This window comes from Propithecus coquereli, unplaced genomic scaffold, assembly GCF_000956105.1.
Source record: "Propithecus coquereli isolate 6110/MARCELLA unplaced genomic scaffold, Pcoq_1.0 Scaffold26, whole genome shotgun sequence".
Classification (NCBI taxonomy): domain Eukaryota; kingdom Metazoa; phylum Chordata; class Mammalia; order Primates; family Indriidae; genus Propithecus; species Propithecus coquereli.
Window position 1 is genome coordinate 9,944,178 of NW_012148174.1, and position 17,551 is coordinate 9,961,728.

Here is a 17,551-nt window from a genome sequence, read left to right on the forward strand (position 1 = left end):
CTGAAAGTAAAGACATTCATTTTATTTTATAAGACTACACTCCTCCAGTTTGGCAATTAGTCATTTCATCATTGCATTTAACAGATAGTATCCTAATGAATCATTATGTATTTTTTGTATTTCTCTGTATGTATTCCCCTCTTTGGCCTGCCACTGTGTAAGAGATTTGTCAACCTTGAATATCATATGAAATGTGTCATCCAGTTTAACCCCTTGATATATTATGTAACTAATATTATAAACCAAATATTAATATCCTTAGGAAAAAATATATAAAACAATATGTAAAACATCCATTTTTAAAAATGGTTTTCATTACTTAAAGCTCTGAAGACCAAAGAATTTATTCATGTCCTCTTTCTTTATAAGAAGTGTTTCTTTATATATAAAAATTTTGGCTGGTCTGAGTCTTGATTATGAAATATTAGCCAAACTCAAAAATATAAACTATTTATATATCACTTAGTAATACGTATAAGTGACGTATAATGAAATCCAACCTTTATTAAGACAAGTCAGACAGTGGCTAACGACCTCACCAATTTGCTGATTTACTTCCTGTTATGATTATGACTTAGCTAGATGATTTAGATTACCATAACATAATGCCTTATATTCATAGAGTACAGTTTCGAAAGGCCTCATTACCTACAGGTTGAATATCCCTAATCCAAAATTGAAAATGCTTCAAAATAAGAAACTTTTTGAACTCTGACATGACACTCAATGGAAATTGTTCATTGGAGCATTTCGGATTTTGGATGTCTGAATTTGGATCCAGTAAGTATGATGCAAATATTCCAAAATTTGAAAAAAAAAAATCTCACATCCAAAACACTTCTGGTCCCAAACATTTTGGATGAGGGATATTCAACCTGTCCTTACATATGTTTGCCAGATCTATAAACTGAAGCTTAGAAAGTTGGTCATTATTTTGACTTTATGCTCCTTACGTAAGGTAGTCTATGGTTAAAATGTTCATAGTTTTAAATAAAACGTAAGTGTGAATACTGCTGCTGCTTACACGGATTTTGTGAGCTGAATGAAGGGCAGCGGGCCCAGAACCACGTGACACTTTCCACAGCTCAGCTCAGCATGTTGCAAGTACTGTAATGGCCAACTTGGCTTTCCTGGAAGAGCTAGAAACACCAGGTAGTTGAATGGCACAGGGTGTGGCTTCTGGATGGCTTTTCAAAAACTCCAGTGTGCGTGCCTGGGGAAGGCTGTTCTTCTAATGTGCACTTCCACAGCTTCAGGTACACCGGTGTTGTGTATATGCAGTGCCAAATAAAACTATCATACTATCCTGTGTTATCGGCTTATCCTTTAGCCCAGGTTCTCTTTACAAGTATGGCGAATTATTTCAGTATAATGAAAAGTACACTAACAGACAGCGTAACCGTTATTGTTTAAGGTTCATTTTAAAGAACACCAAAATAATATAAAGAAGAGGAAATTTGATTATACATCATTGTTTTGCAGATGCATATTTTTAAAAATATGTTTCCTGGGCTGGGCACAGTGGCTCACGCCTGTAATCTTAACACTTTAGGAGGCCAAGGCAGGAGGATCACTTGAGACAGGGAGTTCGAGACTAGCCTGAGCAACATAGTGAGACCCTGTCTCTACAAAAAATACAAAAATTAGCTGGGTGTGGTGGTGCGTGCCTGCAGTCCCAGCTACTTGGGAGGCCAAGGCTGGAGGGTCACTAGATCCCAGGAGGTAGAGGCTACAGCGAGCTATGATGATGCCACTGCACTCTAGTCTGGGCAACAAGAGCAAGACCCTATCTCAAAAAAAAAAAAAAAAGTTTCCTGATTATACGTGGTGAACTCAGAAATTTCCTACCTCTTCTTTCACAGAGTTATAGAGCAGGAGATTTTTTTTGCTCTAAGAAATTGTTGCTATAGTCTTGTAACAAATGACTTCTAGGGGTTAAGGGAGGTTTGTGTATATCTCCAAAGCATTATTTTCAAGTGCATGCTACCAAATCATTTCATATTAGAAGCAGAGCATTAGAATTCCCTCAATCCTCATCCTCCATCCCCACCCTGTTCTTAAGATGAGGAAGCTGAGCCACAGATACATTGAATAACCAAGATAACGCTAATGATAAGTTCAAGGATTGTCATGGAGACCAATGTCCAAAAACATATATTGCCTTTATTTATTTATTTCTAGAGACAGGGTCTCACTCTGTCACCCAGGCTGGAGTGCAGTGGTGTCATCGGAGCTCACTGCAGCCTCCAACTTCAGGACTCCAGCAATCTTCCCACCTCAGCCTCCCAAGTAGCTAGGACTACAGATGCATGCCACCCTGCCAAGCTAATTTTTCTTATTTTTTTGTAGAGACAGGGTTTTGCTATGTTGCCCAGGCTGGTTTCAAACTCATGGCCTCAAGCAATCTTCCCACCTCAGCCTCCCAAAGCACTGGGATTACAGGCATGAGCCACTGCTCCCGGCTGCCTTTAAATTTTTTTTTATCGGAAATGGAATTGTTAGCAACAAATACTGAAACATCTGTAGTTATTGTCTGTATTTGATAGATTTTTAAAGCACATATAACAAGAATATTTTCACTGTCCATCTTAACTACATAAATATTCTGCCTTTGAAAATTTCGCCTGACCACAAGGTGGCAGCAATGCAACCCACTACCGAGAGACTAAGAGCTGAATTGTGCAGTTTTCGTTGTATAACCAGGTCTTGCTTGTTATTAATAATTAGACAGTCTGTAGCTATCAGCAATGTTTCTGCAACACATTCTCCATATGATTTATTGGATTGTTCTGTCTTATGAAATTTTTTTTTGAAGTAGGTGGTATGTAAGAGCATTGTTACTCTAATGCAAAGATAGAATGTTAATTACCATAAATATTCAAAGAATATTTTCCTCTGGGAGGTGGCACACTTGCCACCTCTATCATCTTTTCAGAGTGGAACAGTATAGGTCACATACGATAATTAGATTGGATTCAAACTTCTCAACAGTTAAAAGACCATAGATAATGTCTTCCAAATACTAATGAAAAATTACTTTCAACATAGAATTCTATACCCAGCCATGCTATGAAACAAGTATGAGGATGAAATAAAAACATTTGTAGACAAATAAGGCCCCAGACTTTTATTTCCTATGGTTGGTAAGCTATTGGAGGATTGTTCCACAAAAAAAAAAAAAAAGGACAGAAAACAGGAGAATGAACCCAGGAAAGATGAAAAGAAACAACCAGGATGATAATATCCCAGGATGACAAGTATGCACCAAATGTCCAGGGCAACCACACCAGAAGGAAGTAGTGTGACTCACAAGGTAGACACATCCATACCGTCCGTCATCAAACCTTAATCCTAACTTTTGGAATACGAGAGGATGTGCCCCAAATAAACAATGGAGTAGATGAAGGAAGAGGACAGCATCCAGCAAACAGGACTGCAGCTCCATAGAACAGCATCATTGCAATGACGATGAAGGGAAGTGTGATGGTAACAGCTGTGCAGAAAACGTAGAAAGTACCAGAAAGGAGAATGGAGGTCTCCAAGCCAGATAGCTCCAAGAATATATTGGAAACAGTGGATGATCTGATGTCACTAACCTTGTGGAAAATCATATTGGCAAGCTATTGGATAGTGTGGGAAGATTTGGCAATAAAAGTAAAAAGAAAAAGAGAAAAGGCAGCTACTAACTTTGAGGAGGAAGAGTGAAAAAGGAAATATTACTAAAGTATGTTACAATGCACAGTCTGTATAATATTTGCATAAGCATAATAATGTAATAACTAACTATGGACTTAACCAAACATTTTAATACCACTATATTGGGAGCTTGGAAAAGGGAAGCAGAGAGGATGACTGTGTAAGAGATGAATTTTTATTACAGGTTGAGTATCCCTTATGCAAAATACTTGGGACCAGAAGTTTTTGCATTTTGAATTTTTTCAGATCTTGGGATATTTGCACATATGTAATGAGATGTCTGGGGGACAGGAGCTAAGTCGAAACACAGAGTTCATTTACGTTTCACATAAACCTTATACACATGGCCTGAAGGTAATTTTGTACAATATTTTAAATAATTTTTTGCAAGAAATAAATTTTTTGTTAAGTGTATATATGTGAAATTTTTCGCTGGTGGAATCATGTTGGTGCTCAGAAAGTTTTGGGTTTTATTTTGGAGCATTTTGATTAGGAATGTTCAACTTATACTATCATAAGAAGTCCATAGAAACTGTTCAAAAATGGGTCAAAGAAAGCTACATTTACACATCCTATAGAAATATGTATAGAAATATGGAGAGGTGTAAATCCTTAAGGAGCAGCTAAATGGATTAAAAAAGAGGATCGCATATGGGGAGGGGTTCATGGGAAGGGGTAGAGCAGGGAGTTGTACTTTGTTTTCAACTTTTTAAAATAATTAGATATTTTAAATCTATATGTACATGTTGCTTTGATAAAAAGGACCTTTTAAAGCACCTACAACAATGTCTGGCAAGTGGTGTATGATGAATACCAGTCATGGCAAATTGATCACATTACCTTTATATCTTGCTTTTTCTCTGCCCAAGGAAAACGTGACATGAAATCGTCCAGTGTGTCCACAATGGCATCAACTTGACATTGTTCCGTGTCTGTTTTTCCAGCCAAATCTATGGAATAGAGAGAGGCCCACCAATATGTTCAATTTAATTTACTATATGAAAACTTTGGTGTTTAACAGTGTATTCATATGACTGAATGTCAAGCAATATAAAACAATATCCAGTGAAGACTAGTTTCCACCTCTGCCCCATCGACCTCATTTTGTTTCCTACCTACCTCTCTTATTAGTAACCACTTTTATTAGTTTCTTATATGTTCTTCCATTGTTTCTTCATGAAAACACAAGCAAATAAGAATATATATCCCACTAGATCTGCCCCCTCCCCACATGTACCCTGTAGACCTTTCTTTACAAGTACCTAAAAAGGGCGTCCTTGGTCTTTTTTTCAGCTACATGGGATTCTTTGAAGTAGATGTACCACAATTTATTTATCTAGCCTCAACTGATTAACTTTGTTCCCAATCTTTTGCTAATACAAGCAAAACTACAATAAATAACCTGTAATATATTATAATTTATTTCATCAAATTTTTTTTTTTTTTTTTTTTGAGACAGAGGCTCGATCTTTTGCCCGGGCTAGAGTGAGTGCCGTGGCGTCAGCCGAGCTCACAGCAACCTCAAACTCCTGGGCTCAAGCCATCCTCCTGCCTTAGCCTCCCCAGTAGCTGGGACTACAGGCATGCGCCACCATGCCCGGCTAATTTTTTCTATATATTTTTTTTAGTTGTCCAATAATTTCTTTCTAATTTTAGTAGAGTCAGGGTCTCGCTCTTGCTCAGGCTGGTTTCAAACTCCTGAGCTCAAACAATCCGCCCGCCTCGGCCTCCCAGAGAGCTAGGATTACAGGCGTGAGCCACCGTGCCTGGCCTATTTCATCAAAATTATTTTTATTTTTGCAGACAATTTTTTATCAGGAGCATTTGTTTTCTGCCTAGAGACTAAACGTTTAAAATAATAAAGGTTTTTTTTCTTCCCTGTCATTTTTAATCATTATTTTTGCTAATAAATCATTGGCCTTCCTAAATATTTTCTCACTGATGTCAATTTAAAATGCTTCAGCATATATTCTAAAATGGATTGCTTTTGTACAACTGTATAAATTTACTAAAAATCAAGGAACTGTATACTGATAATGGGTGAATTGTGTCTAAATTATAGCTCAACAAAGCTGTTAAAAGTGAAAGAAAATGCTTGAATGATTGAGAGTTCCTCTGTAAACCATATTTTTTGTGTGTGATATTCAAAAGTTGATTCTTCTTTCTGACTTTGAAAAGTCTTTAGAATTCTATCACACGCTCTCCTCACTCCTCACACTGCCCAGGTTCAAGTCTTCCTCTTGAAATTCTAGGTATCCTTTTCAGGCTCAACTCAAATGTCATTTTCACCTCAAAGCCTAATTTCCATAGTGATAAATCTTCTCCGTTGACTTCCAAACTTCTAAACTTCCAAAAACCTTCATTTGTTGAAATGTGTTAGTGTAACACAAATTTTTGTATTTTTAACATCTGTTACCTTGTTCCAAAAATGGGAGTCTAGTAATTACGGTGTATTTTATTTGTGCACTAATCATGTGTCTATGGCTTAAATAACAGTGGCGGTGGTGGGGGGGTGACAGGGTTGGGAAAAAGGTGATCCGACAGATTGATTAGAAAGAAAACAGCTTTAAAAGAAGCCAAAAGTAGCTTTTGACTCGAACAGAATGTGGGAAGAGTAAGAGGTGAGAAAGAAGACAGTGAGCATGGGATGGGAGAAAAGGCATTGGGCAAAGACAAGAACGTTTTCTATTGTTTCTCGTCAATGTCATGGGTGCAGATGCTAACAAAACAATATAGAAGCCAACTGCCTGCACAAAGATGCCTCAGATGGCACTCAGTGGAGACAAAACTCCCTTTCTATTTTTTTCAACATAATTTGAATGAAGGACATCTTTGAGTACATGATTTTAATAATCTAAGGAATTTCAACCTCCATATGCCGTATGTATTTCCTGCTAACTAATTTTCTCCGATAATTTATAATACACATACTAGCAAAAGTTTGGGTTGAGACACACCTGTCTAATTTTTCAGTAAAGTTCCAAAAAGGTCTTGAGGGGCAAAGAGGTTTGGGGCAGAAGGAGCAGGAGGCAATATGAAATAAGATTGTCTGATTGTCCGTAGGGTCATGGAAAGTGAAATTGATACAGATGGCACATTGATACTTTTCTAGTATTTCATTCCATTCTTATTTGTGCTATAGTGGTCAATAATTGGGTTATTTAATGAGTATTGAAGACATATCACATACTTTTTTCAGTTATCAAAAATCTTAAACACAATAAACGCGTTACCTGTGTTTTTCGTCAAGTATCTCGCTATTGCGAGGCTCTGGTGGAGGATGAGTCCATCGACTTCCAAAATGGGGATTTTGCCAAATGGAAGAGCTTAAACGAAAATGAGCAAAGAATCAACTTCATAACAAAACCAGGAGTTATAATACTTCCATTTTTACAGATAATTATAGAAACAAAGCATGATCTTAAAGTCATGGAATTCTTAAATATTTATTCTTAGAGGGACACTTGACAATCTCTAGTGGAATCTTTACATTTTCTAAGGTAAAAAAAAAAAAAAAGATGTTAGAAAACCTGCTGTAAAGTTAGTGACAGAGTGGATCTAAAACCCAGGTTTACAGTGATACGACATACTACACGATTCCCTGATATACGAACCATTTAACTTTTTAAAAACTTTTCAAGTTTTGTTAATTTTTGTGGCCTCAATCACAGATCACAATAATTATTATTAAAAACCATATTGAGTTATGATAAGGAATTTAGCCATAATCTTTTTTAAATTGATACATAATCATTACACCTATTTGTGGGATACATGTGATATTTTGATACATTCCTGCAATGTAGAAGGATCAAATCATGGTAAGCTAACATTTATCATTTCTTTGTATGGGGAACATTTCCAATCTTCTAGCCATTTTGCAATATACAATAGATTATTGTTAACTATAGTCACCCTACTGTGCTATCAAACACTAGAACTGATTCCTTCTATCTAACTTCATGTTTATACTTACTGACTAACCTCTCTTTATCCTCCTACCCAGCCTTCCCAGCTTCTGGTAACCATCATTCTACTCTCTATTTCCATGAGGTCAACTTTTTTAGCTCCTGCATTTGAGTGAGAACATGTGATATTTTTCTTTCTGTGCCTGGCTTCTTTTACTTAACATAATGGCCTTCTGTTCCATCCATGTTGCTGCAAATGACAGAATTTCATTTTTTATGGCTGAATTGTATTCCATTGTGTATACGTACCACATTTTCCTTATCCACTCATCCGTTGATAAACAGGTTAATTCCATATCTTGGCAATTGTGAATAGTGCTGCAATAAACATGGGGATGCAGGTATCTGTTTGATATACTGATTTCTTTTCCTTTGGATTAAATGCCGAGTAGTGGGATTGCTGGATTATATGATAGTTCTATTTTAGTTTTTTGAGAAACCTCCATAATGTTTTCCATAACGACTGTCTAATTTACATTCTGATCAACAGTGTCCAGCAGTACCTTTTTCTCCGCATCCTCAACCAGCATTTTCTGTTCTTTCTTCTCAGAATTTATTTGGAAGTTGGACCTGCTAAGCCAACTGAGCCTCAGTTTTCCTTATTCTTTCTCATTTCATTTTCCATTTTTTGCCCTATTGTATTTTTCTGGGGGATTTCCTTATTTTTTTATCATCTTATTTTCAAGAACAATTTGTCTCTAAACATTCCTTTTTATAGCAGCCTGTTCTTGTTTCATTAGAAGAGCTAATATATTCTCTTAGCTTTCTGAGGATTTTGTAACATTTTGGAAGTTTTTTTTTGCTAAATCATCTTGGTTTCCTCAGAACTGGCTTTTATTCCCTGCTGCTTCGTTTAGATCTATTTCATAGTAGAGACTGCTCTCAAATATCTATTGATTTTTGGCTTGCTTTTCCTGTTTTAAAGGGCAAAGAACTAAAAGCTAACTGGCCCATTTCATTGAGAAACCTCCCTCGTTCAGTATCTGTTAGACATTTCTCTTCAGCTGGTCAGCCTCCCCAGAGAGAATGTCTACAGTTTTTGCCTGAGGGATTTTAACCTGGTTGCAGCGTTCTGATTGTAGACCAGGGGAAAAGGCGTATGGGTCTCACCATTTAGTTTCTAGACTTCCATTTAATCTGATCTTTATTACAGCATTGTGTCTTCAGACATGCCTGTTGTCCTAGAATCCTCGGGTCCATCCTCTCCTGAGAGTAACCTCCACGCTTCTTCCAGGGACGTGAAGGGATCTGGTGGTCACACTTCTTCACATCCTTCCAGTCAATCCTCTGTTAGCTCAACTTTTCGAGTTATGTGCTGCTACTAATTCCTGAGCCTTTTTCAGGGTCTCTGGGGTGATTCAGCTTGCCTTCTCCTCCTCCAGCCTCATTTGAGCTTACGGGCCTACTAAGGCACTTGACCATTCTTTGGCCTGCTTTCTATTAATTGCTTCCAGACTATCGTATTCACATGCAAGCTTTAGTTCTTTGTCCTTATGGGCTTTTACCTTGTTGAAAAAGTGCTTTAATGTTATTAAAGGAGAGAAAAAAGTTTTAGGAAAGAGAAAATGTATACACATGCGCACAATCTTCCTTTCTCCAGGAAGAACTTATTAATAAAATATCCAGTGATGGAATGCGTCGAATGGAGATTCAGTTCTAGGATCCAGCAGAAGGGACATCGTGAAGAATTTCAAATGTTAAAGAGCATTGCTGAACTGGATGGCAGATTAGACCAAGTACCATCCGTAATGGAAACTGCTTCTTAGTACCTGTTTTTCCCCTTTTTCTCAAAGTAAAAAAACCCCGGAGTTTTAGCTGGACAAATGGTTATCCACAATAAAGTCAACATTTCCCAGCTTCCTTTGCAGTGATATGTGACCACGTGACTAAGTTCCTGCCAAGTGACATATGCAACCTCCTGCTCATGCTGTTAAAAGGAAGGTATATGCCGCCTCCATCCTTTGCACTTGCCACGAGCTAGAGAGTGGAAGGAGAGTGAAGTATCTTACAACGTGTAAGTAAGACAACTAATTAGCAGATCAACAAGGAAGAAGAAGCCAAAGCTTTGACAACTTCATGGAGCAAAATCACTATACCAACTTGAGTTCTCATGCAAATGAAATTTCTGTCCACTTTAAGACAATTATATGTTGGGTCTCCGTCTATTAAATCATTTGAAACTATATCCTAACCATCACGAACTTTAAGATCCCTTTCAACTCTAAGAACCTATGAAAATATTAAGAAGATGCAGAAATTCCATTTTCAATAACATAATGAGAAGTCAAGGTAGACTAGGGTAGGAGACACCCAAAGAACTTATATTGAAAAGCTAAAAGGCAAAGTTTGTGATATGTAATATCCCTGCCTGCACCTTGCTATTCATCTTCGCCTAATAAATTAGTGGATAAAATCAATGTTCACCTATTCTGTGTTCACCCTCTTAAAATTCCACGTACAAATTCGGATACCGGAAGAAACATTTGGATATTCATGGTAAAATTTCATGAAGATAGGAAATCAGATACTCTGTCCCAACAGAGAAGAGGTCTCTGCTAAGAAAAAGAGTGATTGTAGGGGCAATGACTTGCCCCTAAGAAACTCATGCTTCCAAGAGGCACATGGCAATTTATTGTTAATATACCGATTATCGTAGTAGTATTTGCTATTGGCATTGTCTGGTGCCTATAACTCGGGCTTGGTATTAAATTGACCTGGGTTTGAAACTCAGCTCTACTTGGTAAGGTTGTGAGACTGGAAAAATTACCTAAACTCTGAGCACTTCAGCTACCCCAACTATAAAGTCGAGACAATAATACATCTTATAAAGCTTTACACTGGTGTATCTTTCCATTCTCTTTCTGTGAGATTTGTAGTTTCACCTCTAATAGGAAAATTGCTGGGTTACAGAGCATTTATTTAGTTTACCTGAAGTGCTGCTTCTCAATTTAAAACTATGTGACATTCATAAACATTCATTTTTTTCATCTGAGGAAAAACAAAACGTTGTGAAAGCACATTCTCCCTACATTTTCATGAACCATTATTGGTGCTACTTACTTGATTTAATTCCAGGCCAGTCAGCTTGTTCTATTCTGTGGTCTTCATACGCTATGTCCAAATAAGCAAATATGTAACGAATAATTTCTGCTCTCCCCCTCATGTTGAAATAAGTGAGTTTGTAGTTTGGCATGGTGCGATTCTGGAAAGAGAAAAAGGGAGGGATTGCTTTAACAGCCCTCTAGAGATGTCTCAGAATCTGCCTTTGGGGACTTTTTGGGAAAACTTTATGGTGTCTCTTGAGATAACTGGAGATAATAGAGGATATTTCAAAACCAAAATTATAAATCACTATCTAATAACATATGGGAAAACGATATAAATAAGATCATGTCTCTCCTTCTCTCTCTCCTGCTATGTGAGTTGGAACATTCCAGTGAAATAACGAAATGATTAAGAGGGTATTATTACACACAAACCTTCAGAGGATGGAGTAAAAAAACTTTCCATTTTAAGATGTTTTGCCCTGTTTTTAGTCACTTTACTGTGTGGTGTTTGACATTATGTCTGACTTGTTTGCTCTAGTGACACAGCTCAGAGGTTGTGAGGACAGCTGTGGAGGAACTGTCAGGGCAAGGCACATGCAAGAGGAATGTGAACCATGTCCCTGTTGACCCGTCACCCCCTCTCTCCCCTCACCGGTGGCCTTTCCCTCTAGGCATCAAAGGTTGGGGAAGGCTGGGGACAGTGGCTCACACCTGTAATCCTAGCACTCTGGGAGGCAGAGACAGGTGGATTGCTTGAGGTCAGGAGTTCGAGACCAGCCTGAGCAAGAGCGAGACCCCGTCTCTACTAAAAATAGAAATTAGCCAGGCATGGAGGCGCATGCCTGTAGTCCCAGCTACTCGGGAGGCTGAGGCAGGAGGATCGCTTGAGCCCAGGAGTTTGAGGTTGCTGTGAGCTAGGCTGATGCCACTGCATTCTACCCAGGGTGACAGAGTGAGACTCTGTCCCCCCAAAAAAAAGTCTTGGGGAAACCTTGCTGTGAGTCCTCTCTTCCTGCATCCATGCTGCTTGCTGGGTTTTACTGGGTTGCATGCACCACACAAACGCACCCCATCTAGGGACCTTTGCTGGGATGGGACAGTCTTCCTCCATTTCCTGTAGAGGAAGGAACTAAACTTATCTTACATTTCAGAAAGTTTGCTGATACCAGCTATATTAGTTAGGTCATTATAATTTCGTGAGTTTTTGGTGATTTATTTCATTTCGCTTTCATTGTTTATAAACAGTTAATGATTTTAAGTACTTATAGTAGAATGTATTGTAATGTTATTACAATGATCAGGCAACTGAGAAAGAAACATTTTCATTTGAAATTCAATTCTTCCACTTATCATAGCAAAACAGCAGGTGGGGAATAATAAAAATATAAATAAAAATGGAAAAAAAAGGAAAAACAATTCTTCCACTTAGTTGCTGGGCTAGTTAATAAAATCTCCCTGAATTTCAAAGCCCACTTTGTATAAAATAGGAATACTAATATGGATTTGGAGATCAATGAGGCAATTCATGTAAGGTACAGAGCGCAACGCTAAAACTCAATAATCATTAGTATTGGTAATAATAATTATTATTAATAGCATTGGTAACAATAACTTTGAACTCTTATTGTATAGTCAATAATAATAAATGCCGTGAAGACCACACACTAAAGATAAATAATAATTATAGTAACTAAATGAATAAAAACAGATAATGACAATTATTCATTTAAAGTGGTGATTTTATTTATTTATTTTTTTTTTTTGAGACAGAGTCTCACTCTGTTGCCTGGGCTAGCTCACAGCAACCTCAAACTCCTGGGCTCAGGCGATCCTCCTGCCTCAGCCTCCCGAGTAGCTGGGACTACAGGCATGCGCCACCATGCCCGGCTAATTTTTTCTATATATTTTTAGTTTCCCAGCTAATTTCTTTCCCTTTTTAGTAGAGACGGGAGTGTCACTCTCACTCAGGCTGGTCTCGAACTCCTGAGCTCAAACAATCCGCCCGCCTTGGCCTCCCAGAGTGCTGGATTACAGGCATGAGCCACCGCGCCCGGCCTAAAGCGTTGATTTTAAATCTTTTATTCTCTGTTAAGGCAGTCTTTCCAAGAATATTAATGGAATATTAGATAAAAAGAAAAGCTGAGCTCAAGCCTCAAAACAAAGTTCCATCAGAAATCACGTCACACAAAAGGTCAAACATATCATAAATCATAAAATTCTAGGTTGCCGAGTTCTGGCCTCAAGTTCATATATTCCTGGAGTCTACCCAGGGAGAGGATGATCTGGAAATAACTGTCCGATTGCCTATCTAGACTGTCCCAAGTTCAGCAAATGACAGTGACGGCAATTCTCAGCAAATCTATTTCTCTGGCCCTGGTTTCCACGTCCAGATGTTGTGGAGTGAAACTGGCTGTCCCTGTTAGAAACAGAGAGCCACCCCCAACCGTTCTGTGTCCTGCCTCACTTACATTTGCCAGTCCAGTCCCCCCAAGGGACATGTGGCACACACCAGACATATATAATGAATATGTGGGGAAATGTTCTCTCAAGAGAGAATTGACTAAACTAATAAAAATTCCACAATTTACAGCCCCAGATTTCTTTGGGGGAGAAACATACATAGAATGGAGCTCAAATTTGGAGGCCTAAATGAAGTGCCCATCAGAACAATGGAACTATTTTCCAAGTTACTTAGGAATGTCCAGCTTAGACATAAATGGTGGGAAAGATAAGAAAGCATGAAAATCATAAATAAAAACTGTAAAGTAAGTTCCTTCTGAAAAAAAAAAAAATATTTTATGTGATCATAATTAAGGGATCATTCTTATCTAGGAAATAGAAAACATAATTGTTATAATTTCTTGACATATTTGTTTTCAATCTCAAAAGAAAAAAGCCTACTGAGTGGAGAGTGTCATTTTCACTGCAGTTTGTGTTTGAAAAGCATTTTATATAAATTTTTTGACTTTTGTTGGCATAGTCAATGTTTCCATAGCACAAAAAATTATATATATTTTCCTTATAAACGTATGGGTTTAGATGCATATACATCCATTATGACCAGCATTCAAAATTCAACACACAGCTTTTTCTCATTTCAATACTACGTAAATATCAGGGTCCACTTCCTGAATTTTGTATGAAAACAAAAGGGTTGTTTGTGTTTTCATTTTGTTTTGTTTCTGAGACAGAGTCTCACTCTGTTGCCCTGGGTAGAGTGCAGTGGCGTCATGGTAGCTCACTGCAACCTCAAATTCCTGAGCTCACACGATCCTCCTGCCTCAGCCTCCTGAGTAGCTGGGACTACAGGCACACCACGACACCCGCCTAATTCTTCTATCTTTAGTAGAGACAGGGTCTCACTCTTGCTCAGGCTGATCTGGAACTCCTGAGCCCAAGCAATCCTCCCTCCTTGGCCTCCCAGAGTTCTTGGATTACAGGTGTGAACCACCATGCCTAGCCAAAAGGGGTTGTTTTTTGTTGTTGTTAATTTACAGAATCATGCTATTTTATATTGTACTCAAATAAAGAAGACATTTAAAACGTCTCAGCATAGGTTGGTAGCTATCTATATTTCTCTGTAAACGTATCTTTAAATCTAAGATTTGGCAGAGGTCCATGAACATCTGACAAATACTTATCTTTTAGAATATCCTTTCAACAGTTGTGACTCATTAATGAAACTGTGCTTGTACATGACATTCCTGTAGTTATTTGCAAAATTATATTTTCTGTGTATCCCAGGAATGAAAGATGTTACATCAAAACATCCATCTGTATAATAAACTCCATTAATAGATAAGAGAAAAACCATAAATCATACTATCATCTCAACAGATAATAAATGCTTACGAAAGCATTTTATAAAGTTATCATTCATTTGTGATCAAAACTGTTAGCAAAAAAGAAAACCCTCTTAACAAACTAGGAATAGAAGAAAACGTCCTTAACTGGATAAAAAGTCTCTACTACAAACGTAGAGCAGACATCCTACATAATGGAGAACCCATAGAAGCATATTCTTTAATGCCAGGAATAACGAGAATAACGCTGTTACTTCCACAGAATGGGACTGGACTATGGTTCTGAGACACTAGAGGAAAAATACGCATAATTAGATCCGAACTTTACATCATACCCAGAAATAGCGTCTGGGTTATTTGGCTATGATTTGACTATCCTGTCAGAAGGATTCCAGGATCAGTCTGGTCTCTTATTCCTTGTTGGGGTCCCTTTTTGAACTCTTCCTCTGTCACTCTGAAACCGCTTTCACAGATAAAGGGGTGCAAGGCAAGAACTGTGGTAAGGGCCTAGCTAGAAGTAATGATAATAATTAGTCACTGTCCCCCTGTTTGCTTCTCTATAATTCCCACTCTGGAGCCCCGCAGTTGGTGGTCAGAAAGATCCTTAGCTTTCTCCATAGATAACATCACCTTTTTGAAACCCAGGGGTATTTTCTGAGATATCTTCCAGGTCCCGCATTCCAGGGAAACAGCTGACCCACCCAGACCAGCGTCCCATACCAAGGGACCCAACTGGTCTTGTGACCCCCACCCAAGAACCTGGTCAGCAAAGAAGACAATTTCTACAACCCTATGGTTCCACCCTAAACCCAGCCAATGAGCAGACTCAATTGCCTACACCGCGCTGTCTTTAAAACCCTGTCTCCCAAATTCTCGGGGAGGCAGATTTAAGAAATTCCTCCCGTCTCCCCATTTAGCACTACGCGGAATTAAAAACTCTTTCCCTACTGTAAACCCTGCTGTCTCAGTGTATTGGCCTGCTCTTGGGCAGTGGGCAAATGACACTGGTTGGGTGGCAACAATTCTGTGTTAAGAATCTCACGTAGGAAAAACTGCATGTACTTTCTGAAATAATACAGAAACATAAAGTTAAAAAGTTGATCATGCTTGAAGATCTCTTTTACACCTATAATTAATCCCTAGCCTTGGACTTCAAAGAAAGTTACGTAAGGTTCTTGAGGCAGCAGATAGATAAAAAGCTCATTTAGAATCTCAAAGAACACATGAAAGAATGGATGATTAATAAATACCCTGGATAGAAACTTCCGCATATGCTAAACTTGTTAGGAAATAAAATATTTTACAGGGAAGTTAATAGTGATTTTGAAAAGTCCTATCTTGGATACTTCCTTTCTTTCTCCTGGGTTTGTAGCTCTTTGTACTGTATATAATGTTGACATATTTTAGCTGATTTACAACAAAAAATATAGGAGCATTCAATCCCAGAGGCAATTTTAATGTGATCATTGATAAAATTACAAACTTTCATAACAAAACCATTTAATTTTGACTAAGTTTATAGACAATTCTGTACATTGCTGTAAGAGCACAGTAAAAAATAGTCTCAAAAATTCTAGTTGCTGTCAAAGAAAGGTGACAAAAATCCAAACTCAACTCTCTGGCAAAACAGACTAATAGGAAATTACTATGCTAAACTTATTAATAAAGATTTCAGCAGAACTCTTTTTAGTTAAAAAGATAGAACTTTTGGAGTAATTCCGATAAATAGAAAACTTACAAATAAGGAATTAAGTATTAAGCATTCTACAATTCAATCCAATATGTTGGCCAACTTAAGCTCTTACTCTTAAATAAAAGACATCAGGAATTCAAACATACTTGGGAATTTCAGACATAGTTTTTTACATGCTTAGTATTGTGCAGTAGTCTAGGAGTTTGAAAAACAAAGATTACGTGTGAATTTGCTAGTAGCTCTTTGAGCTTTAGGCTGTCTTTGAGTTTACACTCTTAACTTGTCCAGTAATAAGCTTATATAAAATGTAGTGACATGGAGAATAATGTTTGCACTCCTATTGTGTAGATAGACTCTGTTGTTTTGAAATGCAAAAATCGGATTCAGACAGCAGTCATGTGAGATATTATTGTCCACATAGGAATTTCTTGCATATATTGACATTAAATAAAAGCACTTTATTTCCCCCTAACCGTTGGTGGTAAAGAATGCTGATTTCTCACATTTCACAGTGTCCCTGGACATTTCTAGGTCAGTTCTGGAAAAGTTGCCAGGTTGGAGTTAAACTGTAGGACCATAGAGAAATAGGAGAATTTTTGTTAACTGAGTAAGATACTGATTTCAACCACTGGCTGTTTAATTTTGAATTGGCAAGCTGGGATCTCTATTTTGTTATCAAATGCCAATTAAATATCATTTCAAATGGTTGCCTCACATTAAAGCCTAAGCAAGAGGAATAACTGAAATATCCTTTGGGAGCCGTGAGTTTAAATTCCTTGCCTGGGCTAAATCCCTACCTGTCTCTAAAACCAAATGATGATAGGATGCAATGCTTGGCAGAACATGGAGACATTTCAACAAAATGTGCCTTAAAATAATAGCAAATATTACAAATAACACTGGTAAACTTTTAAAAAAGAAGAATGAAAGAGGGAAAGTGAAGAACCATGAACTGTAATTCTTCACCTCATTACACATTGAAAAATCACTTGGGAAAATTCTAGAAGAACCTACAAACCCTGATGAAGACAGGATTTTGCCTCCAGTATTGACTCTATTTTCTATGTTAAAATCCACTTGAAGAGCTCTTTCAGAATCTCCTGTGTCTATATTTTCCTTAAAAATTACCATTTGGTTTCCACATGGTCATATACATGGAGAGGCTCTAAGCGAAACAAGGTCAGAGTGAGTCCAATGGTGAAAATAGGTCACAAGACTGTCACTCAGTCACAAACAGAATATGACAGTAATAAAAATAAAACCCTGAAGTTATGAGTAAAGAATATCTCATTTCTTATCTCTATAGAGTTCAATAATATCACTTACTTGTGGTGTGTCTCTGTG

At 37.6% G+C, this 17,551-nt stretch overlaps 1 protein-coding gene across 1 annotated transcript in view; it reads right to left on the reverse strand.

Moving 5' to 3' along the window:
• HPGDS (hematopoietic prostaglandin D synthase) overlaps positions 1-10,857 on the reverse strand; it is a 14,608-nt gene extending 3,751 nt beyond the window's left edge. Inside the window, 3 exon segments of the mRNA XM_012647160.1 lie at positions 4,537-4,646; positions 6,930-7,022; positions 10,725-10,857. Coding sequence (XP_012502614.1) covers positions 4,537-4,646; positions 6,930-7,022; positions 10,725-10,857 — 336 coding nt within the window.
• Between the last annotated feature and the right edge of the window lie 6,694 nt (positions 10,858-17,551).